This window comes from Lissotriton helveticus, chromosome 11 (assembly GCF_964261635.1).
Source record: "Lissotriton helveticus chromosome 11, aLisHel1.1, whole genome shotgun sequence".
Classification (NCBI taxonomy): domain Eukaryota; kingdom Metazoa; phylum Chordata; class Amphibia; order Caudata; family Salamandridae; genus Lissotriton; species Lissotriton helveticus.
Genome location: NC_136072.1, coordinates 490,914,154 through 490,934,482, shown reverse-complemented (window position 1 = coordinate 490,934,482; position 20,329 = coordinate 490,914,154). Strand labels below are relative to the sequence as shown.

The 20,329-nt window shown below is 45.1% G+C and overlaps 1 protein-coding gene across 7 annotated transcripts in view; it reads left to right on the top strand.

Moving 5' to 3' along the window:
* Positions 1 to 20,329, top strand: part of PIK3CB (phosphatidylinositol-4,5-bisphosphate 3-kinase catalytic subunit beta) — a 999,444-nt gene that overhangs the window by 900,152 nt on the left and 78,963 nt on the right. For all 7 annotated transcript variants that reach the window (XM_078666107.1, XM_078666113.1, XM_078666108.1 and 4 more), the window contains one exon: positions 864 to 942. In XM_078666107.1, the coding sequence (XP_078522233.1) occupies positions 864 to 942 (79 nt within the window). The remainder of the gene's footprint in view (positions 1 to 863; positions 943 to 20,329) is intronic.

The window sequence follows — 20,329 nt, the reverse complement described above, 5'->3', positions numbered from 1 at the left end:
ACTCACACATACACACTCATTCCAGCTACCAGATATGTAGCAAATGCTTACTACAAACACCCTCAGAAGGCACACAGGATAACAGCACATGGTTTTAGGTCTTTCAGAACAGTGGAACTTTCAACAGTATGCTACATTTCCTTGACACACTGGAAAAAGATCTTGTTATACTAGAAATTATAAAGAGTGGTACGTTGCCACAACAGATACACCAAGGACAAGCATATTCGATCACTGCCTACTATGAGGGCATGATTGGTGTACCGCTTGAGGTCACAAGACCGGTCCTGGACCTCACATTGCCATGGACAGGCCTGTAACTCTATGCTCATGCTAAATTAGCAAGATCCAAGGGCCAAAATGAAAGTCAGTATACCAGTTTCACTTAAACGGGCATCCATGGCAGACAAACATAATAATTGAATCAGTGTTCAGCTTGTATTGCTAAAATCCTGCTTTGTAAGCACTATGGAAGGAATGAGTGATAGTGGTCATATGTAAATAAAATGTATGGTGGAAAAGTTATTGGACATGCATAAATATGCCATGGTTCTAAAGGTAATCTAAAAGAACATGTGGGTAGTAACAGGATCAACTGCAAAATACATTATGTTGTAATGTGTATGTAAGTTGGAGAGCCATGTACTATGTTTGAATTGCTTTGAATGCATAAAAGGTAGAGATTGATTGAATGTTTGCCATTGTATGGAAGCAAGGTGGATTAAGTGCACTAATTCACCATACTATTCTTTCTCAAATAGACATTTACTCTTGGATTTCCTTTTTACTTGTGGTTTCTTTAGTAGGTTTTATAGAAATAATGTTTTTAAGTAGACAGTCAACAATGTTTGTTGTATTCACAGATTTAAGACAGGATATGTTAACACTTCAACTGTTGCGACTCATGGATATGCTGTGGAAAGAGGCTGGTCTGGATCTCCGGTAAGATAGTACTATGAATAATTGTGTGAGTTTTAATATATGCACGTTGGGCATAAATAATAGTGGATGATTCACCAATTGCTATAGACAAGCAAGTAAAACGAAATCTATATTCTGAATGTTCAAAATTAGTCCTGTTAACCGCTACCGCATTTTCCCGCTGTGCGCTGGAATTTGAAAAATGCGCGGTTTGTGACAAAGCCAGCTCGTCATCCGCGTAGCGCAGGTAACGCCCATGATTAGCTGGCTTTGTCATCCGCATCGACGGGGTTAAGTCATCACTTTTCTTATTTCCTTGCTCCATTGGCTCTTTCTCTCTACTTGTTATTCAGCTTTCAGACTTGCTGGTCCTTTCCCTCCCTAAAACCACCACCTTTTGTTCTAGGTGTAGGGATCTGCATTGATCCATTTTCCTTTACCCTGGTCCTCTCAGTCAGAAATTATATTTGGAATACTGAGCAGGTTTTACAATAGTCTGTGATATCTTGTTTTTCCATGTTAAGTTTTGCAGGAATAAATATGTAAACCAGCACAAAGATACCCCAGGGGGGGAGCTTGCTCTCAACATACTTACATGTGTTGTATTATGTTAAACTAGCAAATCAAGTGAAGCAGGTTATCACAAGACTCTGAAGGTATATAAGTGATGGCCGAATTCTGAATTGGGAAGTCATTGTGAATTTGTTTTTCTTTTCAACACTTGTTGTTGGCGTCCGTTCATCATTGACACATTGACCAGTTAAAATCCTTATCATGTGTAATAAAGGGCCCATAGTGATGAAAGCTGGGTCTGAGGCGTAATGGTGATGAAATATAGTATACAATAGGCATCTAGTCTTTCCTGGCGTTTCATCTTCTTGTATGGGTTAAGGTTCTAACACTTCTGAGTACTGTGGTTCTTTAGAAATTTAAATGGCATATGCTCAAGGCCCTGGTTTATGCAGCATTAGAATTCCATTACAGTAGATCCGCCATATAAAACGTTGAAAGCTTTTGTTCCTGTGATATCATCCTGTCCTTCCAGAATGCCATTAGAGGAATATTTTGGTATGGTATATTATGGTGTGTGTGCAAAAAATGTTGTTGCAGATGTATCCCTCTGTAGAGAAATGGAAGGATCTTAGAAGAAGAAAGCCATACATTTCTGTCTACTAGACCATTTCCCCATGACACCATTTCTTCCTCTTTGCTTATTTAGACCAGCTTGTACTGTATGCTAGATAAACACTAAATCAAAACACCTAATAATCACCATATTTCTGCTGATTCCCCAACATAGTGATTTGGATGTTGGTAACATGAACCAGAGTACTAAAATACAGATTCTAATGCTCCCTCACAAAATTAATGTCCTTCATACTAACACAGAGCAAATCTTTCTGTAGGTTAAAGATTAACAATGTAAGGAAAGAAAACCCTATCCTTTGTTAGCTCTTTATACTGCAGCTAAAGAGATAGTCTTAGTTATCTAAATAAACAAAAAACTTTCCATTCTTTACCAGCAACTGAGATTTACCCTCCAAATGATTTTCCTTCAGTTACTGACCAACAGGAGAGATGGCATGTCAGGATGTTGCTGCCACAGGGCCATCAACCAGAGCCCACCATCCCTCCTAACATAACATCTATTTGTGAAGTGTGCCTTGGTGCCAAAATAACACATTTTTATTATTACCTGATTCACTAGTACTCATTTTATCGACCTTCAGAAGAATTAAAGGCTGAGTGGATTAACTGTGATTTCAACCTGTGACTATAAGAACAAAAACAGATCCAGCATTGCATGAATAGCCCCTGAGCCTTCCCCCGATGCCAGTGACCTACAAGGAAACAAAAGGGATAACTAGTATACTGAGCACATCAATTACCACTTACCTTGCCAGAAAGGAAACCAAGTTAACAATGTCAACAGTTTAATTAATGACCTTGTATAGTTCAAACCTTGCAACTGCAATGGGCAGGACTTGCCACTTGAACATGTAAAACTTCACAGATCTAGGATACATGACGTCATGTAAACTATGGTAGTGCTGGTGTTTTGTAGCTAAACTCACAGCCAGATAAGCTGTAAAGGCAACACATCCTTTAGCCATAGCCCCTGATACCAGTTTTACCTTGTACATCATCTTAATTTGGGATCTCTTTATCAGTCACATTTATTGTGACCACCACCTTGGATTTGTCTGATGTACATGTGATTCAGAGTAGCATGTCAATGATCCAGTGGTAAGCCAAATTGTAATCGGGCATTTCACTAGCTTTCCTCATTGTTAGTCTTATCTCAATCTTACTCAAATCTTATTGATGTACTACAGTTTACTGTAACTGCCACGCAGACTCTAGCAAAATGATGTTTATAGTGTTTGAGGACAATGCTACTTTTGGGCCAGGGAAGAACTCTGTCAGAGCAACTATAGAGGTTCCTACAAGCATGTCTGTCTCCAAAACCTCTTTTGATCCCAGCCCCATCCAGTCACTTTACAGGAAGGGCTTTTCCAACTGAGGAGTGTTACATGAGGCACCAAGTGTTCTCCCTTGCTTAAATCGTTTACAAAATACTAAAAATAAAATGGTTAGTCTCTTCTTCCACAGTCGAAGAATACTTGTACACCTCCTTATTCTTCAGTTTGTGTGTTAAGCTGATGTAGTCACAAGTTGGCTATGGTTTTGGAATAGGTGAACTGTTGATAACAAAAAGGAACAACACTGAAATGAATCTTCAAAGGTTACGACAAAAGAAGCTGTACAGCTCTTGAAGCAACCGTGCAGCTACTGAGGCCTGGAAGATAGTGGGTATAAGAGGGTGGCCAGCTGGAGAGAGGAAACTAGCAGGTGGGTGCTCCCATTCCAGAGGAGGATTGGTGTGCAGTCACTGACTGCACAGTCGGGCAGGAAGACAGTGGCCTTCTTACGGAACAGGCATCTCATATGGACTCCCCAAGTGTCCCTTGGAGAAATAGAGAAGGCATTTACGGGTGTCATTAACTGCTAAGGTGGCCAAAGGTGGGGGCCTAGATATAGCAATGCTGGACTTTAGGAAGCACAGTGGACACTGTGGTGGCCCTCAATCGGCAACAACCCAGAGCAAGAGGAGGCACACAGGTGGGCATCACCAGTGCTAAAGGGCAGCAGCTTGTGTGGCAGTTGGACAGCAGAGAACAAAGCCGCAACAGTGGATCTAGAGGTGTTCTCCAGCAGGGCTACACACATGGCAAGCAACCATATGATAACTGTAGAAGTGAGTACTTGTGTGGGACGCAGGAGAGGCCTCCAAGTGTTGCTGGAACTGATAATAATCCCTGGAAGTGGCAGGAGGAAGGGAAAAAAAGAAGCATCCATTAAGGAAATGCCACAACAAACTGGGGGGAAAAGCAAGGAGGGTCCAAAGGTGACTAAACTGGGCACAATACACACTTGGAAGAGGAGAAGGCCCCTAGAGCTCTCTAACGTGTATTAGAGGACCCCACATTTGAAATCCGTGGCTTTAAAGAAGACCTTAAAGGTGACCTCAAGGAAATCTGCAGGGAGGTTGTGGATATGGCTGAAGAATAGATACCTTAGAGAGAACAGTGGATGGACAAACTGAAGTGACCAAGAGCTTGACAGCCCCTTACTGGCACTAGAAGGGCAACTTATCCTCAAAGGAAAGTGTGAGGACTTTGAAAACCATTCCCGTAGGAACAATATCAATATCGAGGACATCCCCAGGTCGGTCTCATTCAGAATATCGTAGATTACGTAAAGAGCCTTTTTCTGGTGCTCTTGGTGGATCCAGACACTTAAGCACCAGACATTGATAGAGCACACAGGGTGGTCCCATTGAGGCAGGGGATATAGCCCAGATGTAGTGGTAAGGGTGCAATTTTGCAGGGAAAATGCAAAACTTGACTGGCGAGCCCGGTGTGACTGTTCCTTTTTTTAAAATAGAGTAAAACTCCAGAGTTGTTTCAAGATCTGTCAATGCTCACCCTAATCAAACAAAAACCCTTCCACCAAGTCACTGACCTCCTGCAGGAAAAGAAAGTAGCTTATAATTAGGGCCATACCCTCAGACTGCATGAAATTTGATTAGTTTCAAAACTTTTGTATAACTTAATACCAGACTGTCCTTCTTTTTTAACAAATCCATTATCACCCAGACCACTGTGAATCCTTTGAACATAGTCAGTTCTGCTCCCCCTCTTTAAGACAATTCCTGATCTCCTTCCAACTATGCAGTATCTGATAGAGACATCTAGCCGCAGATACCTTATCTTAGAATCCTCCCCAGGTGCCAGAATGGATCTGGAAAATTTTCAGCAGTACTGCTGCACATTAGTAGGGGGTGTCGAGCAACTCCGTAGCCCTCCCTGATGCGCTGTCAGTTCCTTCTTTTTCATGCTAACAACGTGGACTCACACTGCAGTTCTTCCAGTAGTTTTTCGGGCCTACTTGACATTTTTTCTGGGACGGAGTAGTGTCATTTTTCTACCCTTTTTCAATGTCCTTGGGTTTCAAGCCTTGTGAGTCCTTTGGACGACAGATGTCTGCCATAGACCCTCTCTAGATTTGCATGTGGTGCATGGGTGGGCACCATCACTCTGAAGAGTGCTACTCCTAAAGCCAGCTCTGACTGAAAGCTCGCAGAAAACGTTGCATGAAGCTCCTTGCAGCGTAGATGTCAGTCATCATAGTCTTCCCGTTGTCCTTGATACCCTATGCGCTCTACGGACAGGCCCGCTGTCTGCCTAGGAGAAGTTCCTGCATGTGTCTTTCTCCTTTGACGTCCGGAGGCAAGTCTGTGTCGACAGTCGAAGTTGTGACGCCGTCCACGTCACCTACCGCTTGTCCCCATTCTTCTATTGAAGTGTCGGGCATGGGTCTTCCTCGCATCTCCCCACCTATCCTGCAGCCGGGACGTCTTTGACCCAGATGAGACAATAGTCTCAAACTCTTCATTCTATTCTTGAACTGTCACCTCCCTCTGGAGCGCCCTCAGGCCCCAAGGAAGTGGATGAGGGTGTGCCTGTAACTTCCCCGGTGGGTTCTCCTCCGGCTTTAGGTCAGCCTTCCTTGCCTGACACCTTAGCGACACCAGTGCACAGCCCATCAAGGCCCCTCCCTTTGGTTCTTGCTTCTGGTCTGTCGACTCCAATGTCGGTGTCGGGCTCTTGTCTGCCGGCTCCCATAGCGGTGCTGTCAACGCTCTTTCCGATGTCGAGGCATCACCTTTTTGATGTCTACTGACTTCAGTTACAGCACCAATGGAGCTGTCGGTCTCAGACTCCCTTCCTCTAGTTTTTCCTTCGGAGGCCCATGGTTGTGGAAGTATTATAGATGGCGTGGTGTGTACCCTCCCATTTCGGAGAAAGCTCCACCACCTATGCAGTCTAACTGGTTACTTGACTTGGATGATGCTGGTGGCTTGGAATCTTCTTCAGCCTCATGTCTCCTCCTGGTTTGGCCACGGAGGTGAGTTCGGCTCTGGCGGACATGCTCAATTGAGTTTCTATCATACTAGAGTTACACTGAATTCTTGAGCTACTCTTTAATTGGCGTTCTACATCCTGACCAGTCCAACCCTGAGCCTGTACTTCCTTATAGTGACTGTCTTTTCGATATCCTATTGGGTGTTTGGGCTAAACCTGAAACGCTGCCCCCTGTGGATCGCTTTATTTCTCACAGGCATCGCCCGGCCTTTGGGGATCCCTCCTCAGACATCCCTCTTCGAGGAGCTTTGGGGTTCAGGCTGCTTTGGCCACCCAAAATATTGATTTTTCTCCCTCCTGTCCCGTCATAGAGAGAGGCAAGCAAATTTGATCCTTGTAATAGGCGTATTGTCTCTTCTTCTAGTGCTGCTCTGTGCTCTATAAACACCTTTGTCCTCACCCGTTTCTCCCACCCCCTGTGGGACTCAATGGAATGCCTCACGCCCTCCCTTCCGGAGGAAGCCCGGCATGCTCTTGTTCCGCTACTACGTGATGGGCAACAAGCTGCCACTCTTAGCACCTGCTGTGGTATGGATACCGATTCTGTTGATTGGGCTATGGCCTCTTCCACAACTGTATGTCCGTGTGCATGGTTGCATACTTCCAGGTTTTCGGAGACTGTGCAAACTACTTTAATTGATGTGCCTTTTGATGGCGCCTCTTTTTGGTGCTCTTGCCAGCTCCGCCTTATGCCGGTTCAGAGATAGCCATGGTGGTGCGGAGTCTTAACTCTTCACTGTACTAGGGTTGTTGAGGACAGTTTGCTTTCCCTTGTTTTGACTCTTGTCCGCCTTTATAGGACAGAGTAATCTCTCACTTTCAGGGTTACACCCGGTATTGTTTTTCTGCTTTCTGCAGGTACTTTTCTTCTCAGTCATGCTTCAGTGACAGGTTTCTTTTCCAGCCATCTAGAACACATCTTGCTTTGTGGTCTCATGGGATTTGGTTCTTACAACTTTTTTCTGCTGATTGGTTTGTCCTACCTGAATACTTACTCTGTGGCAGATTTTCTAATATATTGTGCGGATGCACTATAGCCTTGTTCTCCATTTTAGGGACCTTATTTTGTATGCCTTGGAGGCATTTTATAAGCTGTCTTTGGGAGTGGCGAGTCAAGGATATTCAGAATATGATTCCAATGTTTCGTCCTCTATCCTACGTTTCAGACTGACTCTGAGGCTGCTTGGCCTCATGGCCTCCTGCTGGTAACACATGCCTAAAGGCATATGCGGGCTCTGCAGTAGTACCTTAACTCCCGGATGCAGTATTAGGGCAATCTCTCCGACCTGGTCTAGATATTGGAGGGAATTGCAAAATACCTGTAGTGTTGACTGACGAACCGCGGTTGGGTCAGGGGCATACCCATATCCCATCCCCACCCAGAGCTGACTGGTGACCGATGCATCACTCCTGGGTAGGGGCAGCCATCTGAGAGAGGCTCTGATTTCCAGTTGATTCTTGGCTACGTATCAACCTGTTGTAGTTGAGCGATTTGCCTGCCATTGAAAGACCTTCTATTATCAAGGGAAGGCTGGTTCAGGTGTTCACGGACATCACCGCTGCCATGTGGTGTTGCAATAAACGGGACTTGGTGGGATTGCGGACCTTGTGTGAAGAGGCCATGCATCTCTGGACAAGGCTGGAACATCAGAACGGAGGATTCTCTGAAAACCAGTGTTGGCAAACTCAGCCATCGGTGCCTAGCAGATCTCAAATGGTCTCTTCATCCGGAGGTAGTGCAAGGTCCCTTCAGCGACTGGGGAGAACCTTGGTCAGACCTTGGTCAGACCTATTTTGCCACACCCCAGAGGACGCACAATGTCAGCACTTCTGCACCATGGGGTTTCCAATCTGATTCTGACTCCCTGACACTTTGTGGCTCAGGTGGACCTCAGGCCTCTGTACACCTGCCATCCGATATCACTCTTGCCCAGAGTTCACAAGAAGATCAGGAACAACAAGGCCCAAGTCCTCTTTGTGGCTCTGAATTGGGTACAGAGAGTATGGTATCCCGAACTCATGAGCATCTGTCCTCTGTTCAGGCTGCCTCTTCACAAGGATCTACTGTCACAGGCACAGGGCAGGATCCTGCACCTGAACCTGCACATGCTCCGCCTTAATGGCTGGAGACTGAGTGGCGTCAATTGGCAGTTTTTTACCTCGCTGCAGAAGTCTGCGGTGTTACTCTGACATTCAGGCATTTCTCAACCAAGAGTGTATGCCTGCCGTTAGAACAAATTTGTGGCTTGGTGTACTACCAAAAACGTTGAGCACCTTTCTGCAATTTTGTCTGCGGTTTTATTTGTTCTCTTGTTAGCCCAGCAAGGCTTTGCTTTGAACACTGTTAAAGGGCTTCTTTCTGCCATATCGGTATTGTTGAGTTTGCTGGAACAGTCCTCCCTGTTTGTCATCTTTTCTGACTTGTTTTTTAAAGGGCTAAAACATATGTTTCCTCGAAAACCCTTCATCATGCCCCAAATGGGACTTGAACCTAGTCTTGACCTTCCTGATTAGCTCACCCATCAAGCCTAGGCACAATCGCCATCTGCGCCTTCTGACTGCTAAACTTTTCTAGTGGCCAGTACATTGGCCAGGAGGGTTAGTGAACCTCAGGCACTTTCTGCGCACCCTCTTACACATTTGGTTTTCCTAAACAAACTGGTTCTGAGAACACGTACCTTTTTCTTGCTGAAAGTGGTGACACGTAGGCCAGACCATCACACTACTTACCTTTGCTCCAACTCACCCTTCCAAACAGGAAGAGAGACTCCACCACCTGGACCGAAAAAGAGCATTTTCATTCTACATTGATCATAGCAAAGAGTTCCGGGTGGACGATCTGCTCATCATTTGGTTCTATGGGACGGAGAATGGAAAGGCCATGCAGAAACAGACCATCTCAAGATGGATTGTGCTCTGCATTTAAAAACAGCTCCCTGAGGGCCTGCATGCTCATTCCACCAGAGCCAAGGCTGCGACCACTGCCTTAGCTCATGGAGTCCCTGACCTGGACATCCCTCAGGCTGCAACGTCCGCATCTCTGCACATGTCTACCAAGCACTATTGCCTGGATAGTCGGGTATATTGTGACGGGCACTTTGCTTGTTTGGTCCTCCAGGACTTTCTGGTCTAAATCTGTTCTCAGACCGACCTCCAGGGGGTGGGGGTGGTGGTGGTATTGCTTTGGTATCTATTCTAAGATAAGGAATCTGCAGCTAGAATCCTCTATCCGATAAACAAGGTATTTACCTTCAGTGACGCCTTATCTAGTAGAAACTATCTAGCAACCGATTCCTTGCAGACCATCACATCCTCCCCTCTCTGTGAACAGATTTATCTACATAGGTGAACCCTTATAGCTCCTTAGTGTCTGCAGCTGCCATCAGCTTTCTGTTGTGTTTTTGTGCTCTGAAACATCACGAAAAGAATCTGATGTCAGCACGCTCGGGTGACGCCTACATGGGCACCTGTGCATGTCACTTCTGGCACAGACAGGACGGAACCAAACTACACCACTTACCGGTGCAGAAGTACTGCTCCAAATTTCAGGATCCATTCTATTTTAAGGTAAGGAATCTGCGGCTAAATAGTCTCTACCAGATAAGGTGTTATCGTAGGTACACAGCTTGCTCTTCCATAACAGGGAAACTAGACAAAAGCCTCACCTAGACAATGCTAAACATTAAGCTGTGGCCAAAAATTACTACACATCTGTGGAAAGGCGGTCGTGTATAAGAAACTGTATGAAAATCTGCATTATATATTCATATTTGATTTTGTGTGTGTGTGCGCGCGCGTTTGTGGACAGCAGGTACTGTTTATACTATGTATGGATAAATTGACTCCAACTGTACCCATGTATTTCTGAAATATTCTTGTATACATTGTTGGATCATGTTGTAAGGGCGTTGGGGTGCTGTATATGTGTTTGATAGAATTTTACATTTTAGGAGACACAATGCATTGAACATGCAAAACAGTAATCGAATGACCGGGGTGACTGGGGAAAATAATTACGGTGAAGGCCTCACTCAGACATAATTTGTTGACAATGAGTGTTAAAAGCAAATCAAACCATTTTGATAGTACATTGACTGGTCTCTCCAACATTGTCTGATGCAGAGAATCTTATGGAGGCCCTTTAGGTAGTAGGAGTGGTCTCATAATTTTACTGCAACGCACTTCTCTCTCTGGAAGGTTTGGCGTTTGTTCTTGAATATGGTGAGAGGAGATATCCTTGTGGCAAATTGTAGGAAATGCATGTTTCTTTGCGGTGAGTGATAGAGAATGGCAGAAGTTTGGGGTGGCTACAGAGAAAGCTAGCATCAGGGTCCTTTATTTTAAGGGTTATGGGGTTCCTAGACGTGCCTCACTTTTCTTATGGAAATACATATGGCCCCAAGATCTTGATCTTCCGTGCCCTTGGGGATGTTTAATTGAACAGACTTGTATGTTCTATTGACATGGTTAAACTGAGATAATGCTTCCAGATGGAGCAACTGGAGATCATTTAATCCTAGGGTGATATGACCTCTCTATTAAACAAGTGGCATCATTCAGGATCACTTTGAGTGGTCGCAGTCTAGATTTGGCATGACTAGCCAGAAATGGTGTTCCATATTAGGTTCAGTTTAGAAGCAAAGACTGAACCATTACTTTTACATCCTTCTTGGGGGTGACCACTTGTATTCTTCTGTTCCTCCTCGTTTTATACCGCGGTCTTTTTACAGTATTATTGTTCAGATCTTGCAGGTGTAGCCTTAGAATGAAGGCCAAAATTTATTGTTTACCCTCACTGCGTGAGAATTCTAGAGGAGCGAGAAATGTAGGCCATGTTTCAAGGAGTTGTCACCTGAAGCAGGAATTAACTCCTGTTAGAGTTCAGGCTGCTTTTGTATGGAGAAATTCACCTACGTTACTTTAGTGTGAATTTGAATATCTGTTTCCTATTCTTATTTATTAAAGAATGTATAATATAGCTAATGCAGAAGCCGACCTCAACTTTCCCATCTGCTGTGAGCAAACTCCAGACCCCATCCCTTGCGTATCTCTTATTAGATTACAGATTGTTAGATCTCTACTGAGGTGCAGTCAGGGCTTTTTCCTAGAGTTCCTGAAGCGCAGTGATATTAACACATTGTTACATTTCTCTGTTTCCCATTTGTTAGTGCTAAGAACAACAATACAGATGCTTTTTTAACCCATGTAGGTTGACGAATTGTTCTAACTTAACCTACCTTAACTCTACCTCCTTTGAAGTAGCTATGCAGACTCATTTTTCCTTCCTTCCAAACTACAGGCATCAGTGCGTTGGAGGGCGCTGGATTTAGGAATAGTAGGATTTACTATTCCAACACCAGTCTACGTGTTGGAACACTAAATCATACTATTCCTTAGGTTAGAGCGCCATCTACTGCAATTCGTTGTAATGTCTTTCATTGTAATACCCACGTTGTAAAGGAATTTCGGTGTCAACACCGCGATGTAACCGATGTTTCCCGTGTGTAAATTGAGGTAAAGTGGGGTTGTAGTATATCAAAGATGAGCACATGTTACTTCTGTGCTTCCTAAGTAGCAGAAGCCAAGTAACAGCAGCAATTGCATACCTATTCAAATGTGGAGATGCTTCCTTATTTTAAAAAGCAGTGTGGCTAATTTAACTCTCTGCCTTTCAGCACGTTAGTTAGAGGGCCATGCAGTAATAAGAGTGGGCGTGGGTGGGTTAATAGACAGAGGCACGTATTGGAAAGAGTATCAGATCACAAGCAGTGTCCAAGATTCCTGAAGTCACTGCTGACAACTTTAATATCTGTTGAACACGTGTAATGCCCCTTGTTATATTTGTGCAGACTTTCTAGCATGAGCCTAAAGTTGGAAATGGAATTGAGAGCCTAGCCATAGTTGGTGATTTCCCAAAGTCATTAGACACCAAATTACAGGGTTAGCAGATAAGCAAAAGCACAGGAGCACGTTCGGGTATTTCCCTTTGAACGGTCTTGGTATAGCGTGTCCTGACCATGGCACCAAAGACAGAAGGGGGTTCTATCCGAGACGATAGATAAAAATTAAAAGCAGAGAGCACTAGGAAAGGAGCAGCACAAGTTCCCTCCCACCTCAACATCAGAAGAAACTTGTAAAAACAAGTAGATGAATGGCGTATGTAGATTAATTTTTTAAGTAAACTATGCACTATTTGTTTGGGATGTGTTGGAAAACGATTCTCTGTATCAAACTTTGAGACAATCCTTAATCATTGGACATTGATCTTTGAGCTGTGCTGATAACATTCTGCTGATGTAATTTATTCTTTTTCTCAAAGGAGCTGGCAAGACCAGGTTATATTTATGCCCCAATCTCTCAATGCCCACAGTATATTTTCTGTGTGGGGACACTGCATAGATGATTGAACTGGCCCTAATCATTTGAACTTCGTACAGCTCTCGCGTTCTTTCATCTCTGGTGTGAGCAACTTCCTAAGTCTTTGTTCATATTGCATTCTGTTACTCGAAATCCTGTCTTACCGTGGGAAATTCAAAATGCCTAGTACTGGAGGGCAGAAAACAATCCAGACATGCTTAACAAATCACACATGATATGGGGCATCCTGAATCACTAGTAGGTAAGGCAAAGTACAATGGTTTTGTGTCAGTAAAGATTGAGTAATATGGAACATATGGAACTCACCCTTGGTGTATGGGGGACATGGGAAACACATTTCATGCAACATTAGCACTTAAAAACTTTAGCCGTTCTTCCCGAAAGGGTAAGTGGTGTGGCAGTGGGCTGATTGTATTATTCTTCCAGTCAAAGTAAACTCAAAACCTGTCAGGTTTGATATGAGTGTTGTGTGCTCTGTTTAATCGTCAATATGAATGAGCAAAGAATTTATTTTCCAGACTACTTCTGCTGTAGCAGGATGTCCTTAAGAAGGGTGTTGCAAGGACTGCAGTCTCTTAAAAAGTGTCTCTATCTTGTAAGGTGGAGCACCCATTGAAAGTCAGCAGAAGGATTTAAGATGTAAGGGCAAACAATAGCCTTGGAGTGTATTTGTCCGTCATACTACATGGACAGATGGTCCTAAAAAATTTGGGAATTTGGCAAAAGAATGCTTTCTTCCTCTAGCCTCGCCCTTAGGACAGCCACTGCCGGCTGTTTGCTGGGAAAGTATCATCATCATTTATGGGATTTAGTTTCGGAGATCTTCCCAGCAGGCCTGGGGGAATTTTGTAACAATTTGGCACATATCATTCGATTCTGCAATGTTCATCATCCGGTCAGGGCTGGACATGACAGACTGCTTAGGCAGAGAGATCAGCACTAACGTGCTGCTCTGGCATCACGCATGGATGATATCCATAGGCTTCTCCGGTGATGTCCATGCATTGATTATGGATCTGCCTTTAGCCAGGTCTTGTCTCTTGGCAAGATGGCAGTTTTCTCCCTCGAATGCTTTAAGGACAGTCGAGCTATTGCATATTTGCTTGGTATTTCCAAACGGGTAGGGTAGTATCCTCTACAATTTCACCCCTTTTTGAAACATTGTTTGGGGCTTCTCCTTCAGACAGGGCCTAACAAGGCTCACCCCTGTCCTTTCGTTGGTGGGTTAGGGGATCTGACAGACAGCTTCCTGTCCAGCAAGGGCAACAAACTACTCCGACCCCCAGCTCATACGGCTGAAGCCTCCAAAGCACTTTAGTTTGTCCTAAGTAGGACACGACTACCCAGTGGGAGGTAGGATCACTTATTTTCTCCACATGTAGCAAGCCATATCTGACTGAGGTGGGCACTGCAGATAGTCCAGTGGAGCTATGCCCTGCCATTATTTTCTACCAGGCCACCTATTTCGCCTACATCAGAGCAGCTTTCAGCAGACCCATTTGACCATTTTGTGGTAGGGAGTTTAGACTCCTATGATTTATGAGCCATTGAGAGGGATGCAGCCTCTTGAATTTGGAACTAGATGTTACTTCCCTCATACCTAAGTGCCGTATCAGGGTGAATCCTTTCACCCCATTTTAGATCTGCGACCCATTAACTTATTCCTGACGAAAGTGAAATTCAACATATGCTGGCCCAGGTTCGATATGTCCTGGATGGTGGGATTTGACCTGCAGTTCCAATATCCCTGTCCTGTAGGCTGACAAGTGCTATCTGTGGTTCACGGTGAGCCACGAGTATTTTCAGTTTTCAGTACTCCCTTTCAACTGGTTTGTTGAAGGCGTGCTTGCCACAATCTTCTGCAGACCAACTACAAATGACAACTAACCTCCTTACATCATTGAGCTTCACTATCAACATGCCGAAGTCATACCTGACGTCTTCGCAGAGCCTACCTTTCATCTGGGTCATACTGGATATGGTGCCTTGTTGGCCTATCCTCCGGAACAAGTCCAGGACCTTTGCATTGTGATCCAATGTTTCGTCCTCATTCCTGGGTATCAGTGATGATGGCTCTGAGATTTTTTGGCCTATTGGTCTCCTGTATCCTGTTCACAGACCATGTCATGTGGCATATGCGGGCTCTGTAGTTCATCTCCATTCTCAGTGGACCCTGCACCAAGGAAAACCGTCAGACTGTATCCAGGAGAAGACTGGAAAAGATTCTGCAGTGGTATCTGCTCAACTGCAGTTAGACCAGTGGCATACCCTCTCCCGTCCACAATCAAAGCCTACAGTGACAGCAGACTCATCACTGCTGGATTGGGGGAAGTCATCTGTGAGAGGTGGGGATCAGAGGACTGAGGTCTCTTGAGCGACATACCTCTACATCAGCCTGGTGGTGTTGGGAGCCCTTTACTTGGTGCTAAAAGCCTTTGTTTTCCATCAAGGGGTTAGGGGAGCTAGCTGAGATCCTCCAGGACAACACCAAAACCGTGCAGTATTGCAACAAGCAGAGTTGAGTTGGATCCCATGCTTAATTCCAGGAGGCCCTGTACCGCTGGACCTGGCTGACTTGTCATTGCATCTCTGATTATACCTGGGGGATCTTTAAATACCAGGGTAGACAAACTCAGCCAGCAACACCTAGCAGAACATGCATGGCAGCTCATCCCAGGTGGTGCCCGGGTGTCTTCCAGCAATGGGTGCTACTCTGGATCAATCTCTTCCCAACCATTGAAAACGCATAGTTCCGAAGAAGGCTCTCTCCGCCTGAGATACATTCCACCTACATTCTCCTGAATGCCATTCCGCTTCTACCTCTCATGCCCCTCTCCTGCCCAGAGTTAAAAAAAAATCATGAACGTCGGGCCCAAGTCATCCTTTCGGTTATGGATCGGGTCAGGAGATTGTGGACCCTGGACCTTCTGTGCATGAGCATTTGTCCTCAAATCAGGCTAATTAGCAAGATCTTTTGTTGCAACAGCACGGTGCAGGGTGTGGTAAATATTTTAGTAATTTACCTTGATCGGAATTTCTAGGCAATATCAATAAGTTCAAGTATGAAGAGCAGAGTCCGTGGTGGTTCGAATTCAGGGTCTTTATTCAGTAACTCTAGTTAAGGGAGAGCTCCGTCACCTGAGGAGGATCGGAAGAATCTCTAACTTTATTCTCAGAACATACAGTATATATAACAGAAAAAGAGGAAGGAGCTTCCCTTCAATGCATGCCCGGATCGTACGTTGAAATAGAACAGAAGTCATGTAGGCCCGGATCATATGTAGCAATAAAACAGAAGTCATGACCATAAAAGGAGACAACGTCGTGAAAAAGGGGCACATGGTAGAGGAAATAAGGCTGGGTCAGGATTCAGAATGAGGAAGCACAAGGGAGGCAAAGGTGTGAAGAAATAACGCTAGGCTGGTTCCTTAGATAAGAGAGAGAGAGTCGTGACAGGATGTCGGTTTGTCGTGTTTCAGCATTCGGGGGCTCTTCTTCTCGGAATTGGTTGTCGTGGTTTAGCAGAACGGGGGCTATTTCTCGGAATAGGTCTGATTATAGGGAAATGGTTACAGATGGGGGTCTTGTTCTCGGCGTTGGCTTGACCACAGAAATGTACGGTTTAACTGAGAAAACTGGTTCTCGGAATCGTCCTGAGCATAAGGGTGTAATCTTTGACCCTTTTTGGGGAAGGAGAGTGCGTGTGCAACTTCGTGAGGTGCATGATCAGCGCGTGATCAGTTCGTGCTCGTGTGCTCATGTGTTCGTGTTTTAGCAAGATGGGCTCGGGGACGTGACTGAAGAGGGTGTATGATGGGACATAACTGTACGATAAATAGTCATTTTCCACATTCCCTCCTTGTCCCATAATATACCCTTCTAAAACTCTGTCTTTTCTAATCCACCTCTATACTCATTAGGCCGTTTACTTGTTCCTGCAACATGATTCTTTCATTCTTTTTCTTTCTGGACTGGGTTTTTGGAATACAGGCAGTGGCACAGGAACTACAGAGTACTGGACCGCACTGAATACAGAGGCAGCAGGTGAAGAGAATGGCTAGAGCGAGACCTATGACTGTAAGCGCCTTCCATCCCCATGAGGACAGGAAGCCCCAGAGCCAACCTGTCAGGGACCAGGCACCAGTGTCTGCATCTAGTTTTCTGGAAAGTATATGAAGGCGGGAAATAGCAGAATACACTGAGGGTGCGTTGTCTGGGATAAATACACAGCAGCTGGATCCGATCAGTTCACATACACCACCACGGTTAGCCAGTATGATATCTAAGACCATACGGTTCTGTAACGTCATGAGTCTGTCGGCAGCCATCTCAGCGGTGATATTACTTAATGCACTAGCTGTTGCGTTTATGGCTCCCTGGACTACACGAGTCAGTTGTCTTATGTGGCGGCTATTGATCATAGGCCCCCAGAATGGGATGACTCCTTTAAAGAAGTCGCCGGCCTCTTGGTCTGCTGTATCTTCAGCATCTATGGCCCCCCTTCGCCGTCTATTATTCACAGATGGAGGGTCACTGAGATGATAATCTGCTGGGGCGGTGTAGGTAGGGGGAAGGAGAAATGCAATGTAGCATTTTCCGGACCAGCCTTGAGGTAGCCAAGTGCGTGCGTGAGGTCCACAGATAAAATATGTGTTGGGGGCAGTGGTCATCGTTGGGAAATTAGGATCAGGTAAGGTGTACATCTTGTTACATTCACTATCTCCCATTTTCTGACCCTTGCCCTTTCCTCTTACACAGAATAGGCCCTTATGGGACACAGCCCATCCTCCCTGGTCTGCCTGTCTCGTCTGGACTGAGAATGTTTCCCTAAAGGAGGTAGTATCATTAAAGAGGGAATAACTGGTGTTTTCATTAGTGTCTGCTCACCCCCATGTAGTGGTAAGTGTTATCATTCTACTTACGGCGTGTGCTGTCTTTGTCTTTATCTCATTCCAGGTACTAGTGTTCTTGATCTGGGTCTCAGGAATGTTTCTAATAGAGGCGGAAACTATCATAGAGAGGGCATAGGTAGATCCAGCATAGCCGAAAGGGAGAGGAATAAAAGGCATTCCTCCATGTACGGAGTGTGGCATTAGGCCGCAGACCCAACAATTGGTCTTGTTAATTACTAGTTGATGTTGATGAAGTGTGGTGATGAACGTGTTATTGAAGAATTCATTTCGTCTGCTCTTGAGGTGTGGAGGGAGATCTATATATGAGTGCATAGCAGTGTTGTTCAAAGGCGTGGGGGAAGATGGTGAGAAAGCTAGATGAAGGAACAACCTAGACAAGCCATGATGCAGAAAATGAGAATCAGGATGGGGAGGAGAAAAGAGATCTTGTTTTTAAATAAGTTTGCACAAAGAGTCTTTATCTTCATGATTTCGGCTGCTTAGTCTTTGAGAGAGGAAATAAATGCACCAGTAACCGGACTCTTCCCAGCAACCGCTTCACCAAGCGTCCGTCTTGGGCTTAAATAGCCACTGGCAGGCCGGATTTCAGATGCAATGTCTCAAGTCTGTTTGGGGTAGGATCGCAGCCGCGATTTGTACTCTTCTTGGGGTAAAAGTTCAGGAAGGGGTAAAACAAAGTCTGTCGTTTCAGTGTCTTTAAAGTCTGGTTTTTCAGTGTCTCTGGTCTCGGGGTCAGCGACAGTGTCCGGAGTTGGTCCGTAGAAGGGCTTGCAATGAGAGACGTGTAGCCAGCCTTTCCGTCCCTCGACTTTGATAGCGGTCCTCGTCGTCAGCAGCACCAGCTTGGGGGACGTCCACCTTTTCTCCAGAGGGCTGGTTCGAACAAAATTTCTGACGAGCACCCATTGACCAGGCCGAAGGGAGTGCTCGTCGGGCGTGGACTTGTCTGGAAAAGCTGCAGCCACCTGTGAACGGCTAGAGCATAGTGCAGACATCAAAGAAGCCAAGTAATCTGTCAGTACATTTGCATCAATGTCAATTATCTTTTTAGGAGATGGTACACCCCAGATATTCGGAGGCCTCCCAAATGTGACCTCGTAGGGGGACAGGCCTGTCCGGGAATGTGCCACCATTCGCATATAGAAGAGGGCAACCGGCAGGGCTGTCACCCAGTCTATTTGTTTGTCAGCACAAATCTTCGCCAACTTCGTTTTTAATGTCTGGTTGTGTCGTTCAACTAAGCCTGCTGCTTGGGGATGCCTAACACAGTGGAACTTCCAGGTGTATCCTAGCAGCAAGGAGACAGCCTCCATCAATTTGGAGGAGAAGGGTTGTCCGTTGTCAGAGTATATAACTCTTGGCAACCCATATCGAGGGGAAAATTCCCTTACCAATTGCTTGGCAGTCATCTGGGCACCATAGTCTGGGACGGGGTATGCTTCGGTCCATCGGGTTAAAGTACAGACTACTACGAGGACATACTTATATCCCCGACATCTCTCCATCTGTATGTAGTCCATTTGTAGGACTTCGAAGGGGTGATCAGGAGGATGGAACCCTCCTTGTTCAACTGAGATACTTTTCCCTGGATTGAACTGACAGCAAATCATACAGGTTCGCACTTTCTGTTTGGCTGCTGCACGCAGATGCTTGTTGTGCCATATCAGATTCAGACTGTCTAACATTCCTTTTTCTCCTAGATGGGCGGGACCATGGGCAGTTTCTATCATTACGGGAACCATTAGGTCAGGGAGAAACCATTTGGACTTATCCTTTGTAACCCAACCTTGATCTGTGTGTGAACCTCCCTCCTCTTCCCATTTTTTCTTTTCGGTCTCTGTGGCTTGGTTTTGGATGTCCACTACATCTCTGGTGGGGTCGACAACTGGACAGATAGTTCTGGTGGTGGTTTCGGTGTTTAGTGTTTTTGTCTGAGTAGCATGTTTAGCTGTGGCATCTGCTAGAGCATTACCTCTGGTGATAGAATCTGTGACCTTGGTGTGTGCTTTACGTTTCATTATGGCTATTTCTGTGCGTCTGTGTATTGATTCTAGTAACTGGAGAATAAGATCTCCATGTTGGATTTTTGTTCCATAAGAGGTTAGGAAACCTCTCTCCAAAGGATGCCAAAATTATGGACTACCCCGAACGCATATTGCGAATCGGTGTAGATATTGACTCGTTTTCCTTTGGACCATTCACATGCTTGGCTGAGAGCTATTAGTTCTGCTGCTTGTGCTGATTGTACAGATATTCTGGCGGCTAAAAGGACTGAATTTTCAGTAGTGACAGCATAAGCTGCTGAAAGTTCGCCTGATTGGAGGCGCATACAAGAACTGTCTACAAACAGTGTGTGTTCTGGTGTACTTAGAGGGACGTCTGTAAGATCAGACCGGGGTTTTGTGACTAGTTTGACTACCTCTAGGCAGTCATGAATCGGATTATCAACTGGGACAGCAGGCAGTAGCGTAGCTGGGTTGAGGATATTGCATCTTTTGATGATGATGTGCGGTTGGAATAGAGTGACTTCATAGCCTGTAAGGCGAGCTATGGTCAAGTGTTGTGTCTGTGTCCTATTCAAGAGTAATTCCACTGCATGTGGAACTTGTACTTCAAGAGGGTGTCCTA